The 22,982-nt window shown below is 23.0% G+C and overlaps 1 protein-coding gene across 1 annotated transcript in view; it reads right to left on the bottom strand.

Moving 5' to 3' along the window:
- Nucleotides 1-720: 720 nt before the first annotated feature.
- LOC117171311 (crossover junction endonuclease MUS81) overlaps nucleotides 721-22,982 on the bottom strand; it is a 23,730-nt gene continuing 1,468 nt past the window's right edge. The window contains exons 2-9 of the mRNA XM_033358496.1: nucleotides 18,944-19,328; nucleotides 14,514-14,607; nucleotides 14,285-14,438; nucleotides 13,681-14,211; nucleotides 9,272-9,482; nucleotides 7,900-8,112; nucleotides 7,719-7,832; nucleotides 721-1,116 (exon numbers count right to left, since the gene is read on the bottom strand). Of these exons, the coding sequence (XP_033214387.1) occupies nucleotides 871-1,116; nucleotides 7,719-7,832; nucleotides 7,900-8,112; nucleotides 9,272-9,482; nucleotides 13,681-14,211; nucleotides 14,285-14,438; nucleotides 14,514-14,607; nucleotides 18,944-19,306 (1,926 nt within the window). The 5' untranslated portion in view covers nucleotides 19,307-19,328 and the 3' untranslated portion in view covers nucleotides 721-870. The remainder of the gene's footprint in view (nucleotides 1,117-7,718; nucleotides 7,833-7,899; nucleotides 8,113-9,271; nucleotides 9,483-13,680; nucleotides 14,212-14,284; nucleotides 14,439-14,513; nucleotides 14,608-18,943; nucleotides 19,329-22,982) is intronic.

Consider the following 22,982-nt stretch of genomic DNA (forward strand, 5'->3'; position numbering starts at 1 on the left):
GTGAAAAAATTGCAGTTCAAAATCAATGTGATGCATTTTCAACTAAAATTATGGAATATTTAATTGAATACACATTTTTGGTTTTAAAAAAAAAATTAATAAAAAAAATAATTTTCGAAAAAATAGTTACCTTTTCAATCAAGGCAATAAATTTTCAACTAATAAGACTAATCCTAAAGTGTAATCGTTGAATTTTGAAACAAAAAGGTAAATTTTCAACCAAGAAGATTAATTTCTACCAAAAAAGACGAATTTTCAACAAAATGCATGAATTTTCAAATAAAAAAAGATCGTTTTTCAACCTAAAATTGAATAGTTTCATTTTCAGTTAAAAAAACTAATTTTTAATAAAAAAATGTTAATAACAAAAAAATAGTTCCATTTTCAAACAAAGTGAGAAATTTTTAATTAAAATTCTGCATTTTTAACTAGAATAGTTAAATTTTAAACCGAAAAGATTCATTTTTAACAGAGACCATTAATTTCAACCAAAAAAGATGAATTATCAACTAAAAAAGGTAATTTTTTAATTAAAAATATGATTTTTTCAACTAAAATTGAATAGTTAAATTATTAGTTGAAACAAATAACGGAGAAGCAAAGAGATGAATTATTTTCAACCAAAACTAGAATAGTTCAATTTTAAGTTAAAATATAAATTTTTAACCAAAGAAGAACTAGTTCTAAAAAAATAGTTAAAAATAGTAAAGCTACTTTTATAAATAATTTTTATTTCATTTTATATTGAAAAAAAATTAGGCATGCTCTCGAAAAAATTTTCTGACTTAAAAATATACTTCTTCCTTCAAAAATGAAGTATTTGTGAACTCTTTTCATGCGAGATTGTACACTTTTAATTTGAAAATTAAATCAGTTGAGCACTCTCTGTGTGTAGAATTGGTAAATAATTTTGCTGCATGCAGGTCCAATTTGTCGTTTACTCAATCCGTATTGCAAAGGGGCGAGCAATTTTTCTCCATTTCCGCCCGCTTTGTTTAAGGCACTGAAAAGTAGCTTTGGAGTTGGATATAATTCCACTATCGCTAGTGCCTTTTCGAGAGAGATGCCTTTTATTTGTAAGAGTTGTCGTACAAGCATTTCTTTCACTTTCAAAATCTGCAAAATATTTTCAAATAATTACAAAATTTATCAGGGTGGCCGCAAAACTTCATTTTCAAAATACAAATTATTTTTTTATCAAGTCAGGGTGGCGATACGGTGTACGATTTCAAATTCCCGGTCATTTCCCGATTTTTTCCGAGTCAAGTTTTTTAATTTTCCGGGTCAATTAAAAGAAATATATTCATACTTGTCGCTAATCGCAAAAATTTATTTTAATTCATGAATAAATGAATTTTAAAACAAATATCTCAATTTTACGCTAGAAAATATCAATTTTTAACAAAAAATGGAAAAGTTTAACTTTTATTAAAAAAAAATAATAATTTTCAACAAATAATAATGGATTTTTAACTGAAATAGTTGAATTTAACAAAAAAATTACTAAAAAAGATCAATTTCTAACTAAAACTTAAATAATTAAATTTTAAGTCAAAAACATTCATTTATACATGACAAAATACGAATTTTCAACTAAGACAGATATTTTTTCAACAAAAAATTGAATAGTTAAAACTTTAGTAATATAAATTAATTTTCAGCCAAAGCAAAAACTAATTTTTCACAAAATAGCTCATTTTTTAACCAAATAGATGAAGTTTTAATAAAGATGATGAATCTTAAAAAAAAACATTAAATTTTAACAACAAATTTTAACTTTCAACCAAATAATTAAATTTTTATTTTACAAAAGATTAAATCTGAACGAAAAATGCAATAGTTGATATTTTTGTGAAAAAAGATTTTAATTTTCAATTTAAAAAATCTCAACTAAAACAATGAATCTTTAACTGAAATATTTGAATTTTAAGTTAGAAAAATTAATATTTAACCATACATATGACTTTTGAAATAAAAGTATGGAATATTCAATTGGAATAAATTAAATGATCATTAAAAAAAATTACTTTCCAGAAAAAAGGCCAATTTTAAGCATGATGAATTTTCAATTACAACTATGGAATTTTCGATTGGAATAAGTTAAATTTTAATTGACAAAAAGTACTTTCAACCAAAAAAAACCTAACTTTCAAATAATTACTTAAATTTTCAAACAAAGTGATGAATTTTTGAATAACATTGTAAATATTTAACTCGAACAGTTGAATTTTAAACCAAAAAGAGACAAAAAGATGATTTTACAACCAAGAAGATTAATTTCTACCAAAAAATATACATTTTCAACCAAAAACAAAACACATTTTCAACAAGTAGTTAAATTTTTGGCAAAAAAATTCCTTTTCTTCAAAAGAAAAAAGAAGTTTTCACTCAAATAGCTCATTTTTCTACCATAAACTTAATTTTTAATTAAAATGAGGAATCCTCAAGCAAAACAATTAATTTGTGACAAGAGTTTAACTTCCAACCAAGTAATTTTCTTTCCAACCTAAAAGATGAATTTTTAACTAACATGATAAATATTTAACTGATTTTTTTGTGCATTTTTAAATAAAACGAAGAATTTATAAACAAAAATATTAACTTGGATTAATTTTCAGTTGAAGAAAATTGTTTTTTATTAAACTGATGAATTTTCATCTAAAATGATGAATCTTCAAATTCAATAGCTGAATTTTAAACCAGAAAGATGAATTTTCAACCACGAAGATTAAGTTTCTACAATTTCTAAATAAAAAATATGATTTTCCAACCAAATAGTTGAATTTTCGCCCAAAAAAGCTACATTTTCAACCAAAAATAAAATGGTTACATTTTCTGTTGAAAATCTAATTCTAAAAAAATAAAAAAACTGGATTTACTGCAAAATAGTTTAATACTTCTACTGGAATAGTTAAATTTTTAGTCAACAAAATTTATTTTCAATAATATAGTTACATTTTTAACCAGAGATGAATTTTCATTTAAAATTATGAATCTTCAACCAAACAAATATTTTGAATTTAAATTTGAAAAAAATTTTAAATACGAAAAAAGTAATTGATTTCAGTAAATTCGAAATACCCTTAGAAAGATTCAAGAGAATTTAAAAGAATTTAAAAGTATTTAGAGTGTTTTACAAAGAAAAGTTAAAAATCTCTTCAAATTTTAGAAACCTTACTAATTTTTAACGAAAGAAGTGACTATTGGCTACAAAACAAATCAATTTAAATTCAAGAGAATTCAAATGAATTGGAAAAAATTTTCAAACTAAAAAAAATTTTTTTGATTGTAATACAATTTGGGTCAATTTAGAGAAATTTAACGCATATGAGAAGAATTCGATAAAATTCATAAAAATCAAACTGAATGTAAAAAAATCAAGTAAATTCAAAAGAATGCAAACATATGAAAAAAAAAATTGAATTGAGTAAGTTTTAAATGAGTTTAGAAAAACTAATGTTAATTTTAAAGAATTTGATGAAATTCTTAAGAATTTAAGGTGAATATTAAAGACTTCAAGATGAATGAAACCAGAACTTCTTAAAAATCCACAGAATTGAGTAGAATTGAGTGCATTTTGAAGAATTTAAAAGAATTTAGGATAAATTAATAAGAATTCAGGGCTAAATTAAAAAGAATTGCAAAAATTATTTTAAAATCTCTTGAAATTTTTGAAACCCTAGGAAACAATGTATTAAAATCTTTAGAAAATTTTATAAAACTCCTTAGAATCTAGGACATTCCTTAAAACCGCTTGCCAATTTTTTAAACCGCTAAAAAAACCCAAAATATTTTTAATCATTGACAAATTTCTTTTTAATATGTTGACATTTGTTAAAGCTCTTGAGAATGCAAAGGTATCTGAAAAAATATATTTAAATATTTCAAATACGTTGATAATTTTATTAATTGACCCTCAGGGTGAATGAAATAAAAAAAAATTAAAATTTCAAAAAAATCCATTGAATTAAGTAGAATAGAGTAAATTTAATAGAATTCAAGTGAATTCAAAAAAATTGAAAGGAAATCAGGATAAATCACTAAGAATTTAGAGTGAATTCCACAAATTTAGAAAATTAGGGTAGCAATTCGATGGACGATTTCAAATTCCCGATTTTTCATGGTCATGTTTTTCAATTTTGCAATCATTCTAAACATCCTTTAACACAACAGAGCATAACATTCCGAAATAAAGGAACTTATTAATTAAATTATGAACCTTCAATTGGAATAGTGGAATTTTAAACAAAACGGATCACTTTCAGCTAAACTGATAAATATTTTTTCAATTAAATTACAGAATTTTTTAACCAATTAAATCAATTTTAAATCATTAGAAAATTACTTGGAATAATTTAAAATACCCTAAACTATTTCATATCCTTTGAAATCTCTTGAAATCCATTGAATCTTTTAAAAAGAACCTGAAATCTTTAAAATCCATTCAAATATCTTCAAATTATTCAAATCAATTACAGATTCGTTGGAAATTTTTAAAATGCCCTAAAATTCATAAAATCATTTGAATTATTTTGAAATCCCTTAAAATGATTGACATCTATTAAAATTCTATAGAATATTCTAAAATACACTAAAATATTCCAAATTCATTGTTATCTTTCAAAATTCCTTTTCATTTTTTTAAATCCCTTGAAACTTTTTTAAATTTCTTAAAAATTCCTTGGATGTTTTGAAAAATAACATAAAATCTTAAAAACCTTTGTAATATCTTCAAATTATTGAAATGAATTAAAAAATTCCTTGGTAAAATTTAACATGCCCTAAAATTTTTCAAATTCTTTGAAATCTTTTGAAATCCCTTGAAACCTTTTAAAGCACTTTAAAATACCTTGAAATCTTTTAAAATTCTACAAAATATTTCAAATCATTTAAAATCTTTCGAAATCCCTCCACAATTTTTAAAACCCCTTAAAACTTTTTAAAATTAAAAAATTCCTTAGATGTTTTAAAACGAACCTGCGATTTTTTTGAAATCCTTTGAAATATCTTCAAACAATTTAAATCAATTACAGATTCCTTGGAATTTTTAAAAATACACTAAAATATTCCAAACTTATTAATATCTTTCAAAATTCCTTTTCATTTTTTTAAATCCCTTGAAACTTTTTTAAATTTCTTAAAAATTCCTTGGATGTTTTGAAAAATAACATAAAATCTTAAAAACCTTTGTAATATCTTCAAATTATTGAAATGAATTTAAAAATTCCTTGGTAAAATTTAATTTTAAATCAATTACAGCTTCCTTGGAACTTTTAAAAATACCGTAAAATATATAAAATCAATTGATTTTTTTTTAAATCCCTTAAAAAGATTGAAATTTATTAAAATGCTGTAGAATATTTTAAACTACACTAAAATATTCTAAATACATTGATATTTATCGATATTACTTGCAATTTTTTTAAATTTCTTAAAAAATCCTCGGATGTTTTGAAAAATAACATAAAATCTTTCAAATCCTTTAGAACATCTTCAAATTATTGAAATCAATAACAAATTTCTAGGTAAAAATTAACCTACCCTAAAATATTTCAAATCCTTTGAAATCTTATAAAATCCCTTGAAACTTTTCAAAGAATTTTTAAATACCTTGAAATCTTTCAAAATTCTCTAAAATATTTTAAATCCTTTAAAATCTTTCGAAATCACTCGACATTGTTTAAAATACTTTAAAACTTTTTTAATCTTTTAAAAATTCCTTGGATGTTTTAAAACGAACCTGAAATCTTCGAAATACTTTCAAATATTTTCACAATATTTAAATTAATGACAGATTCCTTGAAGTGTTAAAAAATACTCTAAAATATATAAAATAATTTGAATTTTTTTAAATCCCTTGAAATGATTAAAATCTTTAAACAATGCTATAGAATATTTTAAAATACACTAAATAATTTCAAATTCATTAATATCTTTCAAAATTCCTTGCCATTTTTTTTAATCCCTTTGTTTTTTTTCAATTTCTTTAAAATTCTTTGGATGTTTTGAAAAATAATATAAAATCTATAAAATTCTTTAGAATATCGTCAAATTATTGAAATTTATAAAAAAAATCTGGGTAAAATTTAACATACCCTAAATTATTTCAAATCCTTTGAAATCTTCTGAAATCCCTTAAAGTTTTCAAAGCACTTTGAAATACCTTGGAATATTTCAAAATTTTCTAAAATATTTCAAATAATTTAAAATCTTTCGAAATCACTCGATATTTTTTAAAATCCCTTAAAACTTTTGGAAACTTCACAAAATTCCTTTGGATGTTTTTTAACAAACCTGAAATCTTTGAATTCCTTTCAAATATCTTCAAAATATTTAAATCAATTACAGTTTCCTTGAAATTTAAAAAAATACCCTAAAATATATCAAATCATTTGCATTTTTTGTTAATCCCTTTAATTTTTTTTTAATTTCTTAAAAATTCTTTGGATGTTCTGAAAAATAATATAAAATCTTTAAAATCCTTTAGAACATCTTCAAATTAGTGAAATCAATAAAAAAAAATCTGGGTAAAATTTAACATACCCTAAATTATTTCAAATCCTTTCGAATCTTCTGAAATCCCTTGAAGTTTTCAAAGCACTTTAAATACCTTGGAATCTTTCAAAATTTTCTAAAATATTTCAAATAATTTTAAATCTTTCGAAATCACTCGATATTTTTTAAAATCCCTTAAAAATTTAAAATCTTTTAAAACGTCCTTTGATGTTTTAAAATGAACCTGAAATCTTTGAAATCCTCTGAAATATCTTCAAAATATTTAAATCAATTACAGATTCCTTAACATTTTAAAAAAATATCCTGAAATGTATCAAATAATTTGAAATTTTTTAAAATCCTTTAAAATAATTTAAATCTATTATAAATGCTATAGAATATTTTTAAATACAATAAAATATTACAAATGCATTGATATCTTTCAAAAATCGTTGCCATTTTTTTAAATCCCTTGAAACTTTTTAAATTTTTAAAAAATTCTTTGGATGTTTTGAAAAATAACATAAAATCTTTAAAATCCTTTATAATATCTTCGAATTATTGAAATGAATAAAAAAATCCTTGGTAAAATTTAACGTACCCTAAAATATTTAAAATCCTTTGAAATTTTTTGAAATTCTTTGACATTTTTTAAAACAAGCTGGAAAATTACAAAGATCCGGCAAATTTCTTGGAGTTTTTTAATACACCCTGAAATTCGAAATTTTTGGAAATCCCTTCAAATTATATAAAACCGTTGAAATTCTTTGAAATGCTACAAAATTCATCAATTATTGTGAATAAATTCTTTGAAATCCCTTAAAATCATTCAAATCCTTGAAAGTCTTTGAAAATTTTTTAATAACTTGAAAATGCCTTAGAATCTATTTAAATACCCTCAAATATTTCGAAATCTCTTGAATTTTTTTTTAATCCCTTGAAACTTTTTAAATATCTTAAAAACCCCTAGGACGTTTTAAAAAACATAATAATTAAAAATATTATTATTATTTTGAATTACCCGAAAATCTTTAAAGTCCTTTAAAATCCCTTCAAATTAATCAATAGTGGTTAACTTGATCTTTTTAAAAAATGACTAAAAAGTTGCTTTCGTAATTTTTTTTAATATCCCCCTCACTCTTTCCCGATTTTCAAGTTTTCACTGACCTGCAGTCACCCTGATCTACATTCTTAGAAGATATTTAAAAAATGCGAATACATACTTTTACTTTCGAGGAGCTTTTGTTGAACTTATTAAATTCCATCAGAGGTTCGGAATCATTGCAGAGATCCACTGAGTCCAGATTTTCCTTTTCGCCACTCGATAATCGCTTTTTCTGTAAATATAATTAAATTTTAGGTCCAGGAAATTTAAAAATAAGGAAATAAAATTAGTTTTCCTACCGAGTAAACCTTTCTCAGTAAATCAGTTAATGTTGCGAGATACATCATCGAATTTTTGTGATCGTTTGTAAGTTTAAGAATGAAGCCGTCCTGGACTAAAGAATTAACTGCAGCCTGTAGAAGTGATTTGAGAGGAATTCCTGTACGTACATTTTTGCCATAGCTCTCCACCATGTATATCAGATTTTTTATTCCCGATTGTTTTAGCCGAAACTAAAAAGAACACAAACATTAGGTATAATTTTCAGGGTGTCTGTCCTACCTGAAAAACCTGGAAAACCTAGAAAACTTGGAATTGTTCGGGATTTTTTTTTAAGTCAGGAAATTCTTCCGAGAGGGTGCTTAATTTTTTTTGGTTTAAATTACAATATAAAATTCAATAAAAATGATTCTTTATTTATAAAAGTAGCTTAATAGCGACTTTTTTGCTTTGTTTCGTTTTCCTTTGGTTCAAAATGAATACTTTAACATAAAACTAAACTATTCTCTTATAAAACTAAACTATTCTCTTGTGGTTGAAAATTGAAAAAATGTTGTAGAAAATTAAAGTATCTGGTTGAAAATTAATCTTTTTGTTTGAAAATTCAACAGTTTTTTTTTACAATTATTTCCCTCTTTTAACTTAAAAAACCTTTCTTAGTGGAGAATTCAACTCATGTTGAAAATTCGTATTCGGTTGAATTCAACTGTTTTCTATTGAAAATTAGAATCTTTTTTTCATTGAAATATCAACTACTGCATTTTTCTTTCAGAATTCATCTTTTTATAAATAGAAATTTTATCTCTTGGTTGAAGATTCATTATGTTAATTAAAAATTCATCTCTTTGATTGAAAAATGAGCTTTTCTGTCAAAAAATTTTTTTATTAAATTGAAAATGTAAATATGCCACTTGAATATTGCCTCAATTTAAACAAAACTTCACCTGTTTGGTTTAATTTTTTTTTACAATAAATCTATTGCCCGTTAAAAATTATTCAATTAATTGGTTTAGAATTTACTTTTGTTTTAGTTGAAAATTCATGTTTTTTTTTAATAATCTTTTTTGGTAGAAAATTAATCTTCTTGTTTCAAAATTCATCTTTTCGGTTCCAAAACAAGTACTCCAGTTGAGAATTCATTGGTTTAAAAACGTAACTATGTGCTTTAAAATACTTTTTTTTGTGAACATTTTTTTTTCAACTGAGATTGTAACTAACTAATCCAAATAAATTTTTTATAATTTTAGTTCAAAAATTCACCTTTTTGGTAGAAATATCTCATTTTAGTCGAAAATCCACAAGTTTCGTTTGAAATTTATTTCTTGAAACTGAAAATTTAATTATCTCATTTTTTGTTGTAAATTGACACACTTTTTAAAATAAAATTCATACCTTTTGTTCATGGAACCTTCCATCCTGTATACTTTTGTCTAAATCATCAATTCGTTTCCTTTCGACAATATGTGGCAGAATCAATTCGTTATTAGTTTTCCGGCATCTTGCGATCCATGCGAAGTCTCCAACTTTCAAGTGCCGAATTTCGAATTGCACTTTAAATTGATTCAATTCTGCAATTGTCGCATCATCCTTTTGTTTCGCTTTTCTAATGAGAATGATCATTATAGTTAAAAAAAAATTTAGATGTTCAGGCCTCGGACTCACTTTAGAGATCAAAAATAGTCTAAATAGTGTCACCAATTTAAAAAAAAAGTTTCAAAATAGTGGTATAAAAGTATGAAAGTATTAAACTTATATGTAGTCTGAAACTAAAATGTGTGAAATCACAAATTTGCTTTATGTTTTAAGCAAAAATTGTTTTCCTTATTTTTCTCATTTTCTCGTTTTTTGCACTTATATTCGAACTAAATTAATGGAAGCCAATAAGAAACTAGAACAATTTTTTATTTCATAATCATTATTTTCTCTTAAAAGTCTAATTTTATATTTTTAATAAAAAAATTCGTGCTTTTTGCTTAGAAATTTTATTATTTGGTTCAAAATTAAATTATTTTCTTGAAAATTCGTATTTTAGCTTGAATGTTTAACAATTTGATTTCTTTTTTCATTCTTGAATAACAATTTTTTTTAAGTCAACTATTTTGTTGAATTCAACAATTTCATAGAAAATTTGTTTTTTTCTTATCAAAATTAATTTTTTTACTGAAAATTTAACTATTTCTATTTTTGGTAAAAAATTGTCTTTCTTAGATGAAAAATCATGTATTTTGTTGAAATTTCTTTTTTTTTTAATAAATTAAGATTCTTGCTTGAGAATTCAAATATTTGGTTTAAAATTTATGTATTTTGTGAAAAATTAATCTTCTTTTGGTAAAAAATTAATCTCATTGTTTGAAAATTCATTAATTTGATTAAAAATTTAAGTATTTTGCGAAAAATTAATCTACTTTGTAGAAAATTCAACAAATTTATTAAAAATACAATTTTTTGTTGAAAATTGGTCTTTTTGGGTTAAAAATTCAAGTATTTCGATAGAAAATTCTCTTCGTTGGTTGAAAATTAAACTATATTCTTTATATTCGCTTTTTTATATTAAGAATATTATTTTTTTAACCGAAAATTTAACTATTTCATTTTTTGTAAAAAATTGTCTTTTTTAGATAAAAAAATCATGTATTTTGTTGAAATTTCTTTCTTTTTTTGTAGTAAATTAAGATCCTTACATAAAAATTCTGCTATTTGGTTGAAAATTGATGTATTTTGTTAAAAAATCTTCTTTTCTGGTAAAAAAATGTATCTTTTTTGTCGAAAATTTCAGTAATTAGTTAAAAATTAATATATTTTGTGGAGAATAAATTTTTTGTTGTGCAGAATTTAACTGTTTCATTGAAAATTCATGTATTTTGTTGAAAATTCTTCTTTTTTTTGTAGAAAATTTATCTTCTTATTTAAAAAATTATGTTTTTGGTTTTTATGGTTTTTGTTGTTAAAAATTAAACTGTTTCGTTGTAAAATAATCTGTTTTAGATGAGGATTTAAATATTTTGTTGGAAGTTCGTTTTTAGTGGTTAAATCCAGCGGTTTTTTTTATTTTTTATTCATCCTTTAAATTGGAAATTCACATTTCTTGGTTCTTTGTTTGTCAAAAATTGAAATCTTGTTAAAAGTCTTCTTGGTTGATGAATCAACTATTTGTTTACAAATTTATGTATTTTGTTGAGAATTCAATATTTTTTTAGAAAATTAATCTTTTTAGTCAAAAATTTATTTTGTTGGTTATTAGGAATTTAACTATTTAACTGAAAATGCATGTATTTTGTTAAAAATTCGTGTTTTTCTTTTAAAAAGTCCAACTATTTTCCGTATTAAATTAAAATCTTTTTGGTTTTTGTATCAAATATTAAATTTTTATTTGAAAATGATTTTAAAAAATTGTTTTGAACTTAAAATCGAACTATTTTGTTGAAAATTCAACGTTTTAGTATAAAATTATACTGTTTGGTAGAAAATTCGTTGTATTTAGAATACCTTCTCAATATAAATTTTGTGACTTTACTTTGGATAAAAATGAATCTTTTTTAGCTAAAAATGTAACCCTTTAGTTACAAAAAATGTTAACAAAATATATAAACTAAAAATTAATCAAATAAAACTTAGATTAATAATGCATCCTTTTTTGAAACTATTTAGTTAAAATTTTATGCAATCTCTTGAAAATTCGTCTTTTTTGGTAGAAAATTCAATTATGTGGTTACAAATTTATATTTTTTGTTGAAAATTTGTCTTCCGGATAGAAAAATAATTCTCTCGGTTGAAAATACAACTATTTCGTTAAAAATGTATATTTTTGTTTGAGAATGAATCTTTTTTTGGTAGAAAATTCAGCTACCTGGTTAAAAATGTATGTATTTTGTTGAAAATTCGTCTTTCTGATAGAAAAATCATTTTTTCAGTTGAAAACACAACTATTTAGTTAAAAATGTATTTTTTTTTGGTAGAAAATTAATCTTCTTATTTGAAAATTAATTTTTTTGGTTGTTAAGAACTGAAATATTTAATTAAAAATTCAAGTCTTTTGTTGAAAGTTCATCTTTTTTGTTAGAAATTCATCCTTTTTGTTTCAAAATAAAACTACTTGTAAAATCATCTTACTTAATTGAAATTTCAAGTATTTTGTTGAAAATTCTTTTTTTTTGTTTTATTTTAAAAAGTCCAGTTATTTTTTATTTTTAATTAAAATCTTTTTATTTTTTGTATCAAATATTAAAATTTTATTTAAAAGTGATTTTAAATAATTGTTATGAAATTAAAATCGAACTATTTTGTTGAAAATTCAACTTATTGGTTGTGTATGAACTTTACGGTTGAAAACTCATATGCTCGGTTTGAAAATTAAACTGTTTTATGGAAAATTCGTCTTTTTGGTTTAAAAAATAAACAATCTTTTAGATAAAAAATTTACTACTATATTTTTTTGGTTAAAAATTGATATTTTTTAATTGAAAAATGTAACCCTTTAGTTAAAAAATTGTTTAAACGAAAAAATATAATCAAATAAAATTTAGACTAGCATTGTATCCATTTTTGAAACTATTAGGTTGAAAATTTATGCAATTTGTTGAAAATTCGTATTTTTTTGGTAGAAAATTCAACAACCTGGTTAAAAATTTATATATTCTGTTGAAAATGCATCTTTCTGATAGAAAAAGAATTTTTTCGGTTGAAAATACAACTATTTAGTTAAAAATGTATATTTTTTGTTGAGAATTAACCTTCTTATTTGAAAATTAATTTTTTTAGTTGTTAAGAAATGAAATATTTAATTAAAAATTCAAGTCTTCTGTTGAAAGTTCATCTTTTTTGTTAGAAATTCATCCTTTTTGTTTGAAAATAAAACTGCTTATGAAATCATCTCTTTTAATTGAGATTTTAAGTATTTTGTTGACAATTTTCTTTTTTTTTGTTTTAAAAAGTCCAAATATGTTTTATTTTCAATTAAAATTTTTTAGTTTTTTGTATCAAATATTAAATTTTTATTTGAAAATGAAACTTTTTTAGTTTGAAAATTTAACTTATTGGTTAAAAGTTGAACTACTCCCTATAACGTTCATTGTTTTGGTTGAGATTTAGAAAATTGTAGTTTGAAAATTCATTTTTTTTTTTAATATTTTGAACTTAAAATCGAACTATTTTGTTTAAAATTCAACTGATTGGTTGTGAATGAACTTTTCTGTTAAAAACTCATATGCTTGGCTTGAAAATTAAACTGTTTTATGGAAAATTTGTCTTTTTGGTTTAAAAAATCAAGAATCAGGTATAAAATTCAACGTTTTAGTACAAAATTATACTCTTTAATAGAAAATTCGTTTTATTTAGAATAAATTCTCAATACAAATTTTACTACCATATTTTTTTTGTTAAAAATAACCTTTTTTAGTTAAAAAAATTAAAAAAAAAAAAAAATATATACTAAAAATTCATCAAATAAAATTTAGATTGACATTGCATCTCGGTTGAAAATACAACTATTTAGTTAAAAATGTATATTTTTTGTTGAGAATTATCTTTTTTGTTAGAAAAATTAATCTTCTTAAACGAAAAATCATCTTTTTGGTCAAAAATTCAACTGTTTTGTTGAAAGTTCATCCGTTTGGCTTGAAAATTCAATATTTTGGATGAAATTTTTTTCCGATTGACTGAAAAATCTTTCTTTTTTGACTAAAATTGCATTTTTTTTCATCAAAAATTAATATGCTTTGGTAGATGATTCAACCATTTTGTTAGAAATCCGAGGCCTGACTGAAATTTAAATATTCAATCAAAATAGAGATTATTATTCTTACCCACTGGTTTCTTGAACATCGACTAATAAAATCACATCAAAGGAATTAGGCTCTAAAATAAAAATTGGTCCTGAAGTTTCCGGAACCTTTTCAGATTTCTTTTGTTTACCGTTTACATTTATCTTTGTTTTCGGTTCAGTTTGTGAAGGCTTTTCAAGTTCTTTTTCGCTTTCATGCGTTATTTTTTTCGGCCATTCGATTACATTTTTAAGAGTTGGATCAAAAATTGAAGGTTCTAAACTCATGCTAGAACTTCTCGTTTCCATTTCCTCGTAAATATCTAAATCGATGATTTCAACTTCCTCATTTGATGTTACTTTTGAAGTCATTGGAATATCGTGGTCCTCAGTATTACAATAATTTAAGGCGAAAGCCGAAAAAGCATGTTCCCGTGGTTTTTCTAGAAGTAAATCTGGTTCGGCATTTTCTTTACCGAGAAAAGACGACTCGAGAATTGTTTCCGACGATTCAGGTTGTTCTTTCTCTGATAAAGCTTTCGCGAGAGCTAAGCCTGAATCTGTAAGACTATACCTAAAACGAAAAACCAATTTAGATTTTTTTCTCATTTAAATTAAAATTAAAATTTTAAACTATTAACTTTTACCTTGCAGGAGAGTTTGTTTTCAGCACTAAACCCTTTTCTGTAAGGGTCGACATTGACGACCAGCCTGTGTAAAAAGAGTCGTCGAATGATTTTGTTAAAGAACAATCACTAAAGGGCTGTGCTTCCCTTTGAAGTTCTGCCTTATTCATGTACCCTAAAAAAAGTTCTAGTGAAAAATCGAATCTAAAATTATAAAATATATAAATCATAAAAATATAATTTTTTTTACCTGCATAATCCGGGGTTAAAGATTTTCTATACAAGGCAATTAAAAGAGAGTGGGAGGCTGATCCAGATTTTGGAATAAAGGGCCTTTCAGAGGTCTGTAGAAAGTTATTACTTTTTAATTTACATTTCTTTATCAGACTTTACTGCCAAAAATGCTCTCAGAAACGGGAGAATAGGAAAAATTTTTTTACATGAATAGAAGGATAAATTATTTCAAATATAAATTATGTAGGTACCATATTCTTAAAATTTCAAGTAAAAAAAAAGTAGTGTCTTCAAAGCTAAACAGTCGCATTTTTTTGGAAAATATTTGACTGTTCCACCCGAAAAGATGAGTTTAAAAAATTTAAGTTTCAACCAAAAAAGTCGAGTTTCGATCCAAATATCTGGCTTTTCAACAACAGTAAATTATTTTCAATCAACCAGTTACATTCACAACCAAATAATTAAACTTTCAAGCTAAAAAAATGATTTTTTTACAAAACAGTTAAATTCTCAATCCGAAAATATGAATTTTCCACAACAAAGTTAATTTGCAATCAAATAGTTGAATTTTTAACCCAAAAAGATCAATTTTGAACCGAGAAGATAAATTTTCCATCAAAGAAGAAAAATTTTTAACCAAATAGTTAAATGTTTAACTAAAAAAGATCAATTCTCGACCAGCAGAGATGAATTTTCAACCCTAAAAGATGAATTTTCAACAAAAGATTTGAGTTTTCCAGCCAAAGTCGATTTTTGTTGGAAAATATTTGACATTTAAACCCGAAAAAAATGTATTTTTCAATGATAAAGTTGATTTTCAACTAAGAGAAATGAATTTCCAACCAAATAGTTGAATTTTTAAGAATAAAAATATATTTTCAACCAAAAACTTACATTTACAACAAAATATTTGAACATTCAAGTAAAATAGACGAATTTTGGACCAAATATTTTAATATTCTACAAAAAAGTTGATTTTTCAAGCGAAACACATTAATTTTCAAACAAGAACATTGATTTTCTGAAAAAAATATAAAATTTCAGCAAATACATGAAATTTTCTTCAAATGGTTGAATTTTTAACTAAAAAGATCAATTTTTAACGAAAAATGAATTTTTAAACTTCCAGGAACAAATTAATTTTAAAGAAAAATATAATAATTTTTAACAAAATAGTTATATTTTCAACCAAAAAAAATTAGTTTTAAACAAGAAAAATAATGTTTAAAAAAGCGGATCAACTTTCAACAAGGTATTTGAACCTTCAACTAAAAAATATTTCAATTTTTAGTTTAAAAAATATGCTAATTAAAAACGAATATACAAACTGAAAAGGCTAATTTCCAACTAAAAAAGATTTTTTTGTTAAAACAGGAAAAAAATCTATCAAATTCTGAAGCTTTCAAGTCAAAAGGTGAATTTTCAACAAAAAAATTCATTTTCAATAAAAAAAAGGTATATATGCAGTTAAAAAATTAATTTTATCCCAAAAAATTAACGTTTCAACAAAGTAGTTCAATTTTTAACCAAAATGAAAATGAATTTGCAACAAAAAAAAATGAAATTTCAAATCAGAGGGACGAATTCTCTATTAAAAAAGACGAATTTTCAACAAAACAGTTGAAATTTTCACAAAAAGAGGTGAAGTTTTGACAAAATAGTTAAATTTTTTAACCAAAAAAGATATAATAGTAGACTTTTCAGTTGAAAATAATTAACTTTCAACAGAAAAACATTACTTTTTTACAAAATGATGAAATGTTTAAATTGAAAAGAATTATCTTTCAATGAAAAATATTACTTTTCTGCCCAAAGATACATTTTCAATCCAAAAGGGCGAATTTCCTATCTAAAAAGACGAATATGTAATAGAAAGGTTGAATTTTTGACCAAAAAATATGATTTTTCAACAAAATAGTCGAATTTTCTAAAAAAGAATTGAATTTTCAACTAAAATAGTTGAATTCTGAAACCAAAATATTAAAGTGCACTTTTCAATTTAAAATACTTAACTTTCAACAAAAAAAAAAGAATTTTCAACCAAAAAAGATTACTTTTCTACGAAAAGATGAATTTTTAATTTAAAAGGACGAATTTTCAACTAAATAGTAGAAATTTTAACTAAAAAAGATTAATTTTAAAATGAATATGTTACATTAAACCTTTCAACTAAAAAGAACTAACTTTCAACCAAAAAAGATATTACATTTTTACCAAAAGATGAATTTTTAATACACAAGGATCAATTTTCTATCTAAAAAGTCGAAATTAAAAAAATATAATCGAATTTTTGACAAAAGAAAATATTTTTTTTTAACAAAACAGTCGAATTTTCTGGAAAAAAGAATTAAATTTTCCACTAAATAAGATGAATTCTGAAACCAAAATATTTAAGCAAACTTTTCAACTAAAAAGAATCAACTTCTAACAAAAAAGAATGAACTTTCAACCAAAAAGGATATTACTTTTTTACCAAAAGATGAATTTTTAACAATAGAATTAAATTTTTAATCACATAGTACAATTTTTAACAAAGAGATAAATTCTGAATCAAAAATATAAAAGTAGACTTTTCAATTAAAAAGAATTAACTTTCAACCAAAAAAGATATTACATTTTTGCCAAAATTGAATTTTTATCCAAAAGCACGAATTTTCTATCTAAAAAGTGGAAATTTAAAAAATATTATTGAATTTTTGACAAAAAAATATGATTTTTTAACGAAATAGTCGAATTTTCTGAAAACAATAATTAAATTTTCAGCGAAAAAAGATGAATTCTGAAACCAAAATATTTAAGCAAACTTTTACATTAAAAAGAATCAACTTCTAACAAAAAAAGAATAAACTTTCAACCAAAAAAGATTACTTTTCTACGAAAAGATGAATTTTCAATGCAAAAGGACGAATTTTCAACTATATAGTACACATTTTAACTAAAATAGATGAATTCTAAAACAAAAATGTAATATTAAACTTTTCAATTAAAAATAAAAAACTTTAAACTAGAACAGATTAGTTTTCTACCAAAAGATAAACTTTTAGTCCTGAAGAAGGAATTTTCTATCCCAAAAGCCGAATTTTTAACAATATAATGAAATTTTCAACTAAATAGTACAATTTTTTACAATAAAGAGATAAATTCTTAATCAAAAATATAAAAGTAGACTTTTCAATAAAAAAGAAAGAACTTTTAACCAAAAAAGATATTTCCTTTTTACCAAAAGATGAATTTGTAATCCAAAAGGACGAATTTTCTATCTAAAGAGTCGAATTTTCAAAAATATAATTGAATTTTTATTCCAGAAATAATAATTTCCTATCTAAAAAGGCGAATTTGCAAAAGACGTTTGAATTTTGACCAAAAAATATGATCTTTTAACAAAATAGTCGAATTTTCTGAAAAAAATAATTAAATGTTCAACTAATAAATATGAATTCTGAAACCAAAATATTTGAGCAAACTTTTTAATTAAAATAATCAACTTCTAGCAAAAAAAGAATAAACTTTCAACCAAAAAAGGTATTACTTTTTTATCAAAAGAAAATTTTCTATCTTAAAAGTCGAATTTTCCAAAAAAAAAATTGAGTTTTCACTCCAGAAAAAAGAATTTCCTATCTAAAAAGACGAATTTTCTGAAAAAAATCAACTTCTAACAAAAAAAGAATGAACTTTCAACCAAAAAAGATTACTTTTCTACAAACAGATGAATTTTCAATGCAAAAGGACGAATTTTCAACTATATTGTAGAAATTTTTACTGAAAGAGATGAATTCTAAAACAAAAATGTAACAGTAAACTTTTCAATTGAAAATAAATAACTTCCAACCAAAACAGATTACTTTTCTACCAAAAGATGAATTTTCTATCCATAAATACGAATTTTTAACAATATAATGGAATTTCAAACTAAATAGTACAATTTTTTAACCAAAAGTGATAAATTCTGAATCAAAAATATAAAAGTCGAGTTTTCATTTAAAAAATAATTAGCTTTGAACCAAATAGACTACTTTTCTACCAGAAGATTAATTTTCAATCTAAAAAGTTGAATTTCCAACCAAAATGTAGAAGTTTAAACCAAAATAGATGAATTCTGAACCAAAAATATAATAGGAGACTTTTCAAACAAAAAATTTAATTTTTAATTAAAAAGAATGAATTTTCATCCAAAAATAGTTAGATCTTTGAAATCTTTCTTAAGTTTCTTAAATCATTGGAAAATCCTTGTGAAATCTTTCTTATATCTTTGAAATATTTTGAAATATAATAATTGATTCGGCATTCAAGTAAAAAATGGAAAGTTTCTTGAAAATAGGGAAAAACCGGGGATTCTTTTTTTAAAAAAAAAGGACAATGAGAGAAATATGATAAAGAGTGTAAAACCTGCTCTGAAATCAACTTTAAACTACAAGAACGAAATAAATCTATTATAATTATACGTACCACCTTTCCATTTTTTGAATCATTGTTCTTTTTCGGTTTATTATCCTTTCGAGATTTCTTTGGTGCAGTATTCCCACTCTCATCGTCTGAATCTAAAGTTTGTAAATCAATATTGCTAACTTTTAAATGCTGATCAAGCCTCTTGTCTAGCATGGTACAAACTTTTGGACCAAAATATTGCAAAATAATACAGTCTTTTCCTCTCGCGAGTGGCAAGGGATATTTTCTCAGTGAAGAAATTGCTCTTGTAAAGCAAAGTTGCAATTTTTCTTTCCTTTGAATTACAGCTTCCTCTCTCCACTCTGTTAGCCATTCTTCGAAAAGTGGATTTGCACATTTTTTAGGGACTTTTGTTCTTTTCATCGTGTTTTTCGTTTGAAATTCACTGCAATTATAATTAATTTACCAAAGAAATTATGGACTAATCTTACATATAAAGCAAAAATATAATACTAGATGTTTAAATTGAAAAGAATTATCTTTCAACGAAAAATATTAATTTTCTGCTCACAGATGCATTTTCAATTCAAAAGGAAGAATTTCCTATCCAAAAAGATGGACATGTAATTGGAAGGTTGAATTTTTTACCGTAAAATATGATTTTTCAACAAAATAGTCGAATTTTCTAAAAAAAATTAAATTTTCAACTAAAATAGATTAATTCTGAAACAAAAATATTAAAGTGCAGTTTTCAATTTAAAAAAATTAACTTTCAACAAAAAAATAATGAACTTTCAACCAAAAAAGATTACTTTTCTACGAAAAGATGAATTTTCGATTTAAAAGGACGAATTTCCAACTATATAGTAGAAATTTTAACTAAAAAAGATGAATTCTAAAATAACATCTTATAATAATATCTTACATATAGAATTTTTTGAAATATTTGTAAAATATTTAAAAATCTGAAGTCTTTTTAAATATTTAAAATATTTGTTAGATATTTGCAATATTTGTCAAACCTTTCAAATCTTTTTAAAATATTTAAAATCTTTTTGAATGCTTTAAAATCTTTGAAATTTTTCTTAAATTTCTTAAATCTTTGTAATTTTTTTGTAAAAATCTTTCTTAAATCGTTGAATTCTTTGTGAAACATTTTGAAATATTTCAAATCCTTGTCAAATATTTCTTGAAACTTAGAAGTCCATATAAAGTCTTTGAAATCTTTTTGAAATCTTATACAATCTTTGAAATCCCTGTTAAATATTTTGAAACATTTTAAGTAATTTATATCTTTGTGAGATTTTTTAAAACGTTCTCAAAACTTTGTGAAATATTTGGAAAGCTTTCCTTAAATATTCTAATTCCCTGTGAATTATTTGTGAAATCTTTGAAATCCTTTTACAAAATTTGTTGAATCTTGGAAACCCATGTGAAATCTTTGAAATTTTTGTGCAACCGTTGAAATCTTTCTTAAATCCTTGTGAAAATTTCATAAATTTATAAATCTTTGAAATCTTATGAAATCTTTGTGAAATCTTCTGCAATCTTTAAAATCTAGTTGAAATATTTTGAAACATTTTAAACCATTGAAATCTGTGTGATTTTTAATTTTTGAAATCTTTGTGGAACATTTGGAAATATTTCGTTAAATATTTTTAATCCACGTGAAATCTTTTATGAATCTTTGAAATTCTTATAGTAAAATATTGGTTAAATCTTAGAACACCATGTGAAATCTTTCGAATCTTTGTGAAATTTTGGAAATATTCATTAAATTTTTGAAATCTTTCCTTAAATATTTTAAATCCCTGTAAAATACTTGTAAAATCTTTCTTAAATCTTTTTAATCTTTTGAATTTTTAAAATCTTTTGGAAGCTTTGTTGAATTTTCTAAAGTCTTTGAAATCCAGGTGAAATATTTTGAAACATTTTAAATCATTGAAATCCTTGTGAAAATTTAAAAAATGTTTGAAATCTTTGTGAAACGTTTGGAAATCTATACTTAAATATTTTAAATTCCTGTGAAATCTTGTGAAATGTATAAAATAGTTTACAAAACTGTAAAATTTTTGTGAAATGTTTCAAATCATTCTTAAAAACTTTTAAATCCACTGTGAAATCCTTGTCGAATGTTTGAAATACTTTTGAAATTTTTAAATTATTTGAAAATCTTTCTTAAGTCTTTGAAATCCTTGTGAACTCGTTTTTATTCATAGAAATCCCTATGAAACCTTTTAAAATATATTAAATATTTGTGATATCCTTATAAATCTTATGAAATTTTTTTCAATCTTTGAAATCTTTCTTAAATCTGAAGTTGTGAAATCTTTTAAATCTTTTGACATCTTTAAAAACCTTCTGAAATATTTTGAAATAATTGACATCTTTCTTAAATCTTTAAAATCCTTATGATTTGTTTTAATTCTCTGAAATCCCTGTGAAATCTTCAAAATACATGAAATTTTTGTGATGTTTTTGAAATCTTTCTTAAAATTTTGAAACCCTTGTGAAATCGTTTTCAATTCTCTAAAATCCCTATGTAACCGTTTAAAATTTTTTTAAATGTTACCTTTCTTAAAAATATTTCAAATCTTTAAAATCCTTGTGAAATCGTTTTCAATTCTCTAAAATCCATGTGAAATCTGTTCAAATATATAAAATCTTTGTTAGGTCCTAGAAATCTTTGATATATTTGTAAAATTTTAAAAATCTATTAATCAATTGTGAAATTCTTGTAAAATCTTTAAGAATTATCTTTAATATTTTGCAATGTTTGAATTCTTTCTTCAATCTTTTTAATTCCTATGAGATTTATCTTTATTTTATCTTTATTGAGATTTCACAAGGATTTCACAATTGAGTACAAAAATTTTAAGAAAGATTTTAAACATTTCACAAAGATTTCAAAAGGTTTTGAGGATTTCTCAATAGATTAAAAAGATTTTTAAGAAAACTTTTTAATATTTCATACAGATTCTAAAGATTAAGGAAATATTTCATAGAATTTATATATTTTAAAATGTTTCATACTAATTTCGTACAATTAAAAACGTTTTCACAATGATTTAAAAGATTTAAGAAAGATTTCAAAGATCTCACAAATATTTAATCTATTTTAAAAGAATTCATAGGAATTTCAGAGAATAAAAAACGATTTTAATGATTTCACAAACATTTAAAAAATTTAAGAAATATATCAAAGATTTCATTTTTTTAAAAGGTCTCATAGGGATTACAGAGAATTAAAAACGACTTTACAATGATTTCAAAGATTTAACAAAGATTTCATTTAAAATATTTTCCTATGAGATTTAACTTTATTTAATCCCTACGAGACCTTTTAAAATATATGAAATCATTGAAATATTTCTTAAATCTTAAAAATGTTTGTGAAATCTTTAAAATCGTTTTTTATTCTCTGAAATTCCTATGAAATCTTTTCTGAAATTCTTATGAACCCCTTTAAGACATATAAAATATATGAAATATGTCCTTAATCTTTAGAATCTTTCTTGAAATTTGTTTAATCAATTGTGAAATCCTTGTGAAATCGTTTTTAATTCTTTGCAATCCCTCTGAAACCTTTTAAAATATATCAAATCTTTGTTAGATCTTTAAAATCTTTCTTAAATTTTTTAAACCCTTGTGAAATCGTTTTTAATTCTCTGAAATCCCTGTGAAATCTTTTAAAATGTATGAAATCGTTGAAATATTTCTTAAATCATTAGAATCTTTGTGAAATATCACAAATCATTCTTAAAAATATTTTAAATTAAATCTTTGTTAAATCTTTGAAATCCTTGTGAAGTCGTTTTTAATTCTCCGAAATCCCTATGAAACCTTTTAAAATACATGAAATCTTTGAAATATTTCTTAAAACTTTAAAATGTTTGTGAAATCTTTAAAATCGTTTTTTATTCTCTGAAATTTCTATGAAATCGTTTAAAATATATGAAATATTTGTGGGATCTTTAAAATCTTTATTAATTCTTTGACATTCTTGTGAAATCGTTTTTAATTGTCTGAAATTTTTATGAAATTTTTAAAAATATAAGAAATATTTGTGAGATATTTGAAATCTTTCTTAAATCTTTGA

Source organism: Belonocnema kinseyi, chromosome 4, assembly GCF_010883055.1.
Source record: "Belonocnema kinseyi isolate 2016_QV_RU_SX_M_011 chromosome 4, B_treatae_v1, whole genome shotgun sequence".
In the NCBI taxonomy this organism is placed as follows: Eukaryota; Metazoa; Arthropoda; class Insecta; order Hymenoptera; family Cynipidae; genus Belonocnema; species Belonocnema kinseyi.